General features: G+C 44.3%; 1 protein-coding gene across 1 annotated transcript; it reads right to left on the reverse strand.

The window, feature by feature from the left end:
- Nucleotides 1-271: 271 nt before the first annotated feature.
- On the reverse strand, nt 272-1,426 carry LOC138911713 (uncharacterized). Its single transcript, XM_070211095.1, has 3 exons — nt 1,100-1,426; nt 433-853; nt 272-348 (listed from the first exon to the last, which is right to left on the reverse strand). The coding sequence occupies exons 1-3, from the start codon at nt 1,424-1,426 to the stop codon at nt 272-274; spliced, it is 825 nt and encodes a 274-aa protein (XP_070067196.1).
- Between the last annotated feature and the right edge of the window lie 9,623 nt (nt 1,427-11,049).

Here is an 11,049-nt window from a genome sequence, read left to right on the forward strand (position 1 = left end):
GCGAAAAAGTAGATCGCTGGATTTCTACAGCGCTGGATGAAGCGACGGACATATGCAATAACTCGCAATGCCTTGTCGAATCTGGAGAATCGTTCCAGAAGGTTATAGGAGGGTAGCTGTAAGACATTGACCTTCACTGCGCGTTGTTCGATCTCTGTCTCAAGTACCGTAACAGTAACTGGCCAATGGTTTTGTGGTAGTTGTAACCATTCCGGTCCATGCCACCACAAAGTGCTGCCCAATAGGTCCCGAGGAGAAACCCCCCGACGAGCTAGGTCAGCCGGGTTATGTTCGGATCGAACATGGGACCATTGCCATTGGTTGATGATATCTTGGCTACCCGGTTAGCTACAAAGGTAGACAATTTCCATGGAGGTTTATCCAACCAGGCAAGAACAATAGTTGAGTCTGTCCAATTGAAATTTTCTTTACTCTGGAAAGGGAGCTGAGGAATAACAGCCGTGGTGAGCTTGGAAAGAAGGACGGCGCCACACAGCTCTAAGCGTGGTAGTGATACCGTCTTAACTGGCGCGACTATTTTTGTTGCGAGGTGAGTGGAGATACATCCGTTGATCTCGACGCGCAAATAAAGTGCAGTACCATATGCGCGCTGGGACGCGTCGCAGAAGCCGTGAAACTGCACCTTTGCCTTTTGCTGAAAATCGACCCAACTTGCAATACGGATCTCTTCGAGAGAGGGATAGTCGGTTAGGAAGTCATGCCAACGTTGAACGAGATCTTCCGGCAGGGAATCATCCCACCCCAGCTCTTGGAGCCAGATCTCTTGCATGAAAATTTTTGCTCGAACTATCACAGGTGCTAGCCATCCAGCAGGATCGAACAATTTCGCAATCTGTGATAGTACTTCACGTTTAGTGAGCGAAGGCTGAGATACCATTTTGAACGGAGCAAAGAAAAACTGGTCTGTTCTGGCTTGTCATCGAATTCCTAGCGTTTTAGCGACGCTGGCTACTTCGATTTCTAAGAAATCCGCACACAGTATTCCTTTTAATACTTCCTTTGTGTTGGATGTCCACTTTCTCAGAGGGAAGAGTTCTGCAATGGCTGAAATTGCTTGTGGCATCGTGTGTGCCCCTACTAGAACATCATCGACATCATCCGTCCTTGTTCTCATTGCGAAATAGTATTCGTTGGGAGGGCGTATGTCGACCTGGATTTGCTGATACATCTTGGTTATATCGGCATTGAAAACGTAGCGGTAGAATCGCCACTTTAGTATCTGAATCGTCAGATCGGATTGGAGTACTGGTCCCGTGTGTGGGATATTATTTAGACTTTTGCCATTGGAAACGCTGGAGGCGTTAAACACAACGCGAACGTTTGTTGTGGTGCTGTCGGGCTTAAAAACAGCATGATGCGGCAGGTAAAAATTATTGGGGTTGCTGCTTGGAGAGACTTGTGTCATATGACCTAAGTGGAAGTACTCCCGAATCACGGAGTCGTACTGCTCTTTCAAAGGAGGGTTTCTTTTTAAACGATTCTCGTTCTTTAGAAACTGAGCTAGTGCGATAGATCTTAAATGTCCTAAGTCTATGTGATTAGGTTCTTGGAAAGGTAGGGTGACTACATATCTGCCATTCTCGTTCCTTGTTGTTGTTCGGATGAAATTACTTTCACATAAGGAGTCGGAGCTCTTTACCAGTTTGACTGGAATGTCCTCCACCTCCCAAAATTTTGTGAGTATGACGTCTAATTGCTCTTCTTGAGAGACAGATATTCGAGTCGAGAATGACGAGATTGCGGTGGATGCGGTCTTTGAAACTGGGCCTGTTAAAATCCACCCGAAAATAGTTTCTGGCCTAGCAACGTGCCACAAATATAAGGATGGGAGCCGCCCGTTAGTATGGACGGTAGGATATCAGTACCAATCAGCACATCTATCAGCGAACTCTTGTGGAAATTAGGGTCTGCTAGCTGGAGTTTTGGCAGGGTTGTCAATAAAATTTGGTGGTAGGACGTTGGCTGATGCCTCGATTTGGATACGAGGCTTGGAAGGAGAGCCAATATTAAAATGGCAGAGCTTGCGAGGCTGGGATGCAACAGCTTGATTTAATCCCGATACTTGTGCCTGTACGGATTTGTACGGCAGCTTTATCAGGTCGAAGAGTCGCTCGGAAATAAATGTTGCCTCTGATCCCGAGTCGATCAGTGCACGAGCTGTATAATTTACACCCAAATGGTGAACATATATAACAGCCGTACTTGCACGTAAAACAAGGGTGCGATAGCGTTCTAAGAGAAAGGCGTTCATCTCAAGCCAAGATGAGATGTCGTTTTTTCTGGAGATGGACTGTTCCCATAAGGAGTGTTAATTTGGGAAATTTGGAGGAACATAGGAACACGAGGATACAGTCCCAGCTTTCTATTTTGATTTCGGATAACAATTTTCGGTTCTCAAAACGCTCAGTCAGATTGGCCCAGGGTGATCGGAAGCCGTCGTTAGTCAAAGGTGACTTCGATACAATCGCCTGAGCCTCACCGCTGGTTTTCGCATTGAGATGGAATTATTTCTCGACCTCTGATAACCTAGGATTATTTATGTAAATTGCGGTAAAGAGGTCTCGAAATGTGGGCGAACGTATGTAATCTCCGCTGAAGATTTCTGTGTCGCAAGGAGGTAAGCGACCCCCTGTGGGAACATATGTCGGAAGGTGGACTAAGCGGATGGTCTATTTTGGGCGTTAGCGGTATCGATTTGCTCGCTAAGTTTAGCGTCGCATCTCTCATATACCATGTAATAATAGTCGTACTTGGACTGCATAACTGAAATGGTTTCCAGTGAACCGGCTTCCGAGATTATTGTTGAGCCGACCTCGTACTCTTTTTCAACCTTGTCCCACAAGGCTCGCACTTGATCCCGACGGACCTGGCACGTATAGAGAGACGGATCAGAGCCTCCAGAGGAGTGTTTATTTTTGCCTCAAACTGACTTAGCCGATCAGTGACAGTAATAAACTTGATTAGGGCCCCGTCTGTTATATTTTGGGCCGTTTTGGTATTAGCTCGCGTGGAAATCGGACTAGATCTTGTGCTAATGGTTGCCTTAGTGCGTCCGACTGCAGTGGTCAGGGATGTTTACCTTTTAGCTTTGGACGGCGGAAGACAGTGTTTCCGGCGGTGTTTCCCTTTCGACTCTAAGGGCTGCTGTTGGAGACGGAGAAGTTCTGGAGGTGCTTGCGGACGGAGCTGCTAATTGATGCTTTGTTGCTTCCCCTTTGCCAGTTGGCATACTAGGCGGAAGCCTACTACTCTAGTAGTAGAGGTTGCGATGCTTAAAACAAAGAAACACTGGAATGCTGGTACAAGTAAATAATCGAATTTATAATTCGATTGACATTGCGGAAGATTTAAATAATTTTGCTTACAATCAAAATTTATTTGATTTAATTAATTTAATTAATACATTTATTTGAGTTGGTAATTTAAAAAATACGATTATTTATTAAACACGGGAAATAATAATAAACAACTCGATGCTCGTTTTCGATAATTTTATTATTATATTAGTCGTTGAATACGTAACGGGTGGTTTATTTTTACTTTTTTGTGGTACTCATAAAATACTCACTATTGTGGCTGAGTACACACCGCTGACAAATGTAGAACTTCGAAGTTAATGTGTAGTGTTTTTGTTTATTTCCAATAAATTAGTAGTATTATAAATCTATTAATTATGATTGTTGTGTTTTTATTTGGTGCGTCTCGGAACAAGAGTAATTGTATGGGAATATGCGCAATTGCATAAAAAAGTGTAATTGGAGTACGGATCGGCAGCTGTGGTTTTTACATATGTGTATGGTGTGAACATATGCACATACGCCGGTTGAAATTGCAATTTATTACTATAATATTGCTGTGTTCTAATATTGCTGTGGATTGTGCACTTAAAAATATTATATGTGGACACACATAGTACATATGATTTTTGGATTTATTTATCGGATGTATGTACTATGTATGGTTGCACAAATATATTCGTTTGCACTATGCACAATTATAAGTTAAGAAATTGAATTGGGGGTTTGTGTTTATGTTTATTAAATAATAAGGTTAAATATAGTTTCTATTCAAAATGCATGTGGGCAATTATATTCGGATTGAATATATGTATGTATGTATGTACAATACGTGCTGGTGAACCTGGTGTATGTTTGTGTGTCGGACCAAGAACATGAGTTAACAATATTAATTAGGAAACAATATTGTGAAGCAACTTGTCGGATTAAGTGCGGACACATAATTTAAAAAAAAATTTTTTTTTTTTATAGTTAGGAAAGCGCACGAGTGCATACGTATGTACATACAAAAAATGTTGAAGTGGATTTCTTTTGTAGTTGGAAGTAACTAGCGCAAAATTTAACTAAACTGTTTTTAGTTTTGTGGTCGGATAATTTATATATATATATGTATATATATATAATTTATATATTCAGAAAATTGCCAATCAGTTTTCTTAAAGAAAACGAGAAAGAAGGGCTATCATCGGCACGCCAAAGATCTAATACCTATCTAAGAAGTACCGGGAAAATAGTATAAGCCGAGTTTGGTCAAGATATTTTGATAATCAAAATGTTTTTTCATACGACTTAATTTTCGACCGATCGTTCCTATGGCAGCTATATGATAGAGTGATCCGATCTTAATAGGATTTTGCACATATATGAGGAGCATAGTAAAACTCATAAATGCCGAGTTTGGTCAAGATATCTTGAAAAACAAAATGTTCTTTCATCCAAAAACTTAATTTTCGACCGATCATTCCTATGGCAGCTATATGATATAGTGGTCCGATCTTAATAGGATTTTGCATATATTTGAGGAGTAAAGTAAAACTAATAAGTTCCGAGGCTGGTCAAGATATCTTGAAAAACAAAATTTTTTTCATACAAAAACTTAATTTTCGACCGATCGTTCCTATGGCAGCTATATGATATAGTGGTCCGATCTTAATAGGATTTTGCATATATATGAAGAGTTAAGTAAAACTAATAAATGCCGAGTTTGGTCAAGATATTTTGAAAAACAAAATGTTTTTTCATACAAAAACTTAATTTTCGACCGATCAATCCTATGGCAGCCGTATGATATAAAGGTCCGATCTTAATAGGATTTTGTATATATATGAGGAGTAATGTAAAACTAATAAGTGCCGAGTTTGGTCAAGATATCTTGATAAACAAAATGTTTTTTCATACAAAAACTTAATTTTCGACCGATCGTTCCTATGGCAGCTATATGATGTAGTGGTCCGATCTTAATAGGACTTTGCATATATATGATGAGTAAAGTAAAACTAATAAATGCCGAGTTTGGTCAAGATATCTTGATAAACAAAATGTTTTTTCATACAAAAACTTAATTTTCGACCGATCGTTCCTATGGCAGCTATATGATATAGTGGTCCGATCCAGCTGGTTTTCACATATGTGCTGCGTGCAACAGAAAGAGGGAGTTCTGCAAAGTTTCATTAAGATAGCTTTGAAACTGAGGGACTAGTTCGCATAGAAACAGACAGACGGACAGACGGACATGGCTATATCGACTCGGCTGTTGATGCTGATTAAGAATATTTATACTTTATGGGGTCGGAGATTTCTCCTTCAATGCGTTACACATTTTACGACAAAATTATATTACCCTCTGCAAGGGTGTAAAAATATGGCGGAAAAATATGGCGGATATTGTCGAATATATATAGAAACGAAATTTTGTATTTACTTATCTTTGCCAAAAAACTTGTGTAGGGGCGATCGGTTTATATATAATCCGGCTCGAAGGACCAATGTTTGTGAGGGTGGCGTCAGATAAATAATCCTTGGTTGTTATTGGTGAAAAAGCACTTTATTAGAATTTTCTGCTGCATGTAACAAACTCTGCTGGTTAAGTGATTTTACATATTTTTGGTTGGAGTGATGGAGGTGGAAAGGAGACCACAAGGAGAGTGCTGAGCGCATCTGGAATCGAATTAGTGAGTGAGTCTCTCTCAGTGCATGAGTCTGGCTCACTGAGTGACTCTCTCACACTGAGTGAGTCTCAGTCAATGCTGTGTTCACACCAGCACTGAACTGGCGTGAACAGTGAGTACTAGGTGGGCTTGGTTTGAGTGACCACAATCCGATTGAGATTCTGAGTGTGAGTGGCCACAATCCGATTGAGATTGTTGTCACACACACTATTACGAGGAATGAAAGTGTTGTATGTAATCGCTGGCGCTCTTGTAGTGTAAATTGGTTCCTTCATGGGCTTATTGTGCAGGAGGCGGCAACGCAAGTTCCGCTTAATGCATTTAATGATTTGAATGTGGATGAGCAGGTCGTATGTGTGAATAGGTGGATAGCTGGTGCGAATGATCGCATGTTTGAGAGGCAACGTAAGGTCAACCTCAAGCATGTGAAGTGGTGGACGAATCAGTTGAGCACCAAGCGACGGATGGTCCGGTCTCTGCGGAAACGATTCCAAAGGGCCAGAGCTACCAATACGGATGTTGCTGCCCAAATCAGGATTGAATATAGTCGGTGTAAGAATGAGTACAAGCAAATGCATGTAAAGGTGAAAGAAAATAAATGGCGCTCTTTCCTGGAGCGCAATAAGGATGACCCCTGGGTCGTGCTTATAAAAAAGTTCGAGGTAGAGGCAGGGAAACGGATGTAAGTTGCCTCCGTGCTGGCAACGTTCAGTTAACAGCATGGAGGGATTGTATGAATGTCTTGTTGAATGAATTCTTCCCCAGAGCGGATCATCAGGACTCACTACCTAGTGTGGTTATGGTATGGATGGATTCACTGGAGAAATGTGTAAAAGTGTCTGGAAGTCAATTCCAGAATATATGAAAGCGATGTATGCGAAGTGTCTGAATGAGGGTTATTTCCCTAGTGAATGGAAGTGTGCGAAAGTGATAGTGCTGCTGAAGTCGCCTGACAGGATCAGGAGCAATCCAAGATCTTTTCGGAGCATGTATCTTCTTCCGGTTCTTGGAAAAGTTCTGGAAAGGATTATGGTAGAAAGGCTTCAGGCGACAATGAGTAACCAAATGTCTGACTGACAATTTGGTTTTAGGCAGGGTAGATGTGTTGAGGATGCGTGGAGGTATGTTAGTGACTCTGTTGAGGCTAGCAGTTCCACGCATGCCTTGGGCATCTTTGATGATTTTAAAGGTGCTTTCGACTATCTGAGTTGGGCGAGTGTTTTGAGAAGGTTGGATGAATGCGGGTGCCGAGAATTAGCTCTCTGAAAGAGCTATTTCTCTGGCAGACGTGCGTGTGCTGCAGGGCGGTGTGAATGTGTGAGTGTAGATGTGGTTCGTGGCTGTCCGAAGGGGATCTATCTGTGGCCCATTCATTTGGAACCTCATGATGGACCCCTTGCTGGTGCAGCTCGAGCAGATGTGTAAGTGTTGTGCGTATGCAGACTATCTGCTCGTCTTGATTGAGGGTCGGTCGCGTATTGAGATCGAGACGAATGCGAGTATGTGCTTGCGCACTGTGTATGAGTGGGGTGAAAGTGTTGGGGTCAGTCTTGCAATTAACAAGACAGTGTCAATGCTGCTCAATAGCAGATTGGCAACTAGTCGGCCACCCATTGTCAGACTGAATGGAGTGAATGTGAGGTATGCGTCTGAGGTGAAATACCTCGGCATAACCTTGGGCGAGAGGATATGTTTCACTCCGCATATCGCTGGTCTCAAGGCCCGGCTACTTGGTTTGGTGGGGCAAGTGCGTCGTATTTTGAGGTTTGACTGGGCCTAAGCAGACGTGCTGTCCGCATTATCTATGAGGGTTTGTTTGCTGCATGTGCAGCATATGGATCGTCTGTATGGTGCAAGGCAGTGACGACTGTGGTTGGCAGAAAGAAAGTGCTGGCTTGCCAGAGAAACCTTGTTAGGTTGTTTTCCTGTGTGCCGCACTGTCACTACGTAGGCAATGCAGGTTCTGTTAGGGATAGCCCCTCTTTCTTGGAGATCAGGCGTCGAGCCTTGATGTACAGGAGCAAGAGGCGGCTGCCATTGCTGCAGAATGATTGGCTGGCGAATAGGTACGTGGAGAGTTTTTTTAAGAGTGTGTTCTGTCTGACTGGTAAGTTAGATGGGACACAAGCGTGAATGGGCGTGTCACTCATCGGTTTATACGCGAGGTTACATTTGCCGGCAGCCGACCAGACTTTGGGTTCGGCCTGAGTCTTGGATTCCACTTGACTGGTCACGGTTCCCTCAATGCATTTTTGCATTTGAGGAGTCGAGAATGCCGATGTGGCTCGGCTGCTGAGACATGGGAGCATGTTCTCTGTGAGTGCACAAGGTATGCAGATCTTCGAGATCTGAGGGGGATGGATATAAGTGAGGTTAGAGGCGGGTTCAAGGTAAATCAATCACTCTCAACTAGTGATAGGGTTAGAAGAATGAGTGATTTTGCTAGGCGACTCTTGCAACTGCAGGAAGGAATTGTATGAATGATGATGGATGGTAGATATGCGAATGTGGTGGTACGAATGGTGGGGTACTAAAGTGGGGGTGTGTCTGAATAGTAATTATTGTTGAACATTGTTTTGTCCGGGGCTACCAGTCCCCAGCATCATGGAGTTTAATCTGGAAGTGTCCTTTTAGGATACGAGTTCTGGCCAGAGGATTGATCTGTGACCGCGGGCGTTAGGGAACACAGAGGCGGTCTCGGCTCTCTGTTCCCACCGCCATAGTCTGTTGGGACTTGTTGGGGACACTAGCGGGCCGCCTAGCGGTTTGATCTATGACAAACTTGAAAATGCCGTCGTTTGCGGAAGGGGCAGGAATAAGCCTCCCTCCCCACAGTGAAAAAGCCATGCCATGAACATGGTGTATACTGTTCCACCTGTCAATTGCTGTTTTACATGAATTGCGTTCCATTCCCTGCAGCAGTGGCTAACATTAAAATGTCTAGCAGATTTCTTCAGCTGAATTGTCAAAGGTCTTATGCAGCTATGTGTGATGTGGGGGCTATGATGTGTGAAAGGGACAGCGTCGCTGCCCTGCTGCAGGAACCCTACGCGACCGGTGGTTGCGTATGGGGATTGCCCGCATTTATGCGAGTATTTCCTGACAGCAGGGCCAATTCCGCTGTTATTGTGAATGATGTCAGTATTCAATGCACTTTGGTGAGTTCAACTGACTGGAGGGTGTGTGTGAGCCAAAGCGGCAGTTTTGGCAGGATTTTTTATTGAGCATGTATGTTGGGGGTAATCTTGTAGTGTGAATTGGTCCCTTCATGGGCTCATTGTGCAGGAGGCGGTAACGCAAGTTCCGCTTAATGCATTTAATGATTTGAATGTGGACGAGCAGGTCGTATGTGTGAATAGGTGGATAGCTGCGAATGATCACATGTTTGAGAGGCAACGTAAGGTCAACTTCAAGCATGTGAAGTGGTGAACGAATCAGTTGAGCACCAAGCGACGGATGGTCCGGTCTCTGCGGAAACGATTCCAAAGGGCCGGAGCTACCAATACAGATGGTGCTGCCCAACTCAGGATTGAATATAGTCGGTGTATGAATGAATACAAGCAAATGTTTGTAAAGGTGAAAGAAGATGAGTGGCGCTCTTTCCTGGAGCGCAATAAGGATGATCCCTGGGGTCGTGCTTATAAAATAGTTCGAGGTAGAGGCAGGGAAACGGATGTAAGTTGCCTCCGTGCTGGCAACGTTCAGTTAACAGCATGGAGGGATTGTATGAATGTCTTGTTGAATGAATTCTTCCCCAGAGCGGATCATCAGGACTCACCACCTAGTGTGGTTATGGTATGGATGGATTCACTGGAGAAATGTGTAAAAGTGTCTGGCAGTCAATGAGTGACCAAATGTCTGACTGGCAATTTGGCTTTAGGCAGGGTAGATGTGTCTAGGATGCGTGGAGGTATGTTAGTGACTCTGTAGAGGCTAGCAGTTCCACGAATGTCTTGGGCATCTTTGTCGATTGTATAGGTGCTAACGACTACCTGAGTACCTGAGGTCGGTGTGAATGTGTGAACGTAGATGTGGTTCGTGGCTGTCCGAAGGGATCTATCTGTGGCCCATTTATTTGGAACCTCATGATGGACCTCTGCTGGTGCAGCTCGAGCAGATGTGTAAGTGTTGTGCGTATGCAGACGATCTGCTCGTCTTGATTGAGGGTCGGTCGCGTCTTGAGATCGAGACGAATGCGGGTATGTGCTTGCGCACTGTGTATGAGTGGGGTGAAAGTGTTGGGGTCAGTCTTACAATTGACAAGACAGTGTCAATGCTGCTCAAGGGCAGATTGGCAACTAGTCGGCCACCCATTGTCAGACTGAATGGAGTGAATGTGAGGTATGCGTCTGAGGTGAAATACCTCGGCATAACCTTCGGCAAGAGGATCGCTGGTTTCAAGGTCCGACTGCTTGGTTTGGTGGGGCAAGTGCGCCGTATTTTGAGGTCTGACTGGGGCCTAAGCAGACGTGCTGTCCGCACCATCTATGAGGGTCTGTTTGCTGCATGTGCAGCATATGGATCGTCTGTATGGTGCAAGGCGGTCACGACTGTAGTCGGCAGAAAGAAAGTGCTGGCTTGCCAGAGAGTGCTTCTGTTAGGTTGTTTGCCTGTGTGCCGCACTGTCTCTACGGAGGCAATGCAGGTACTGTTAGGAGTAGCCCCTCTTAACTTGGAAATCAGGCGTCGAGCCTTGATGTACATGATCAGGAGGCGGCTGCCATTGCTGCAGAATGATTGGCTAGCGGGTAGGGATGTGGAGAGTCTAGGGCATAGTGAATGCAAGAGATTGGTGAAAGATTGTGTTTTGTCTGACTGGCAAGTCAGATGGGACGCAAGCGTGAGTGGGCGTGTCACTCAGCGGTTTATACGGGAGGTTACATTTGCCGGCAGCCGACCAGACTTTGGGTTCGGCCTGAGTCTTGAATTCCACTTGACTGGTCAAGGTTCCCTCAATGCATTTTTGCATTTGAGGAGTCGAGAATGCCGGTGTGGCTCGGCTGCTGAGACATGGGAGCATGTTCTCTGTGAGTGCACAAGGTATGCAGATCTTCGAGATCTGA

The sequence above is a fragment of the Drosophila virilis genome, unplaced genomic scaffold (assembly GCF_030788295.1).
Source record: "Drosophila virilis strain 15010-1051.87 unplaced genomic scaffold, Dvir_AGI_RSII-ME tig00002161, whole genome shotgun sequence".
NCBI classification, from domain to species: Eukaryota; Metazoa; Arthropoda; class Insecta; order Diptera; family Drosophilidae; genus Drosophila; species Drosophila virilis.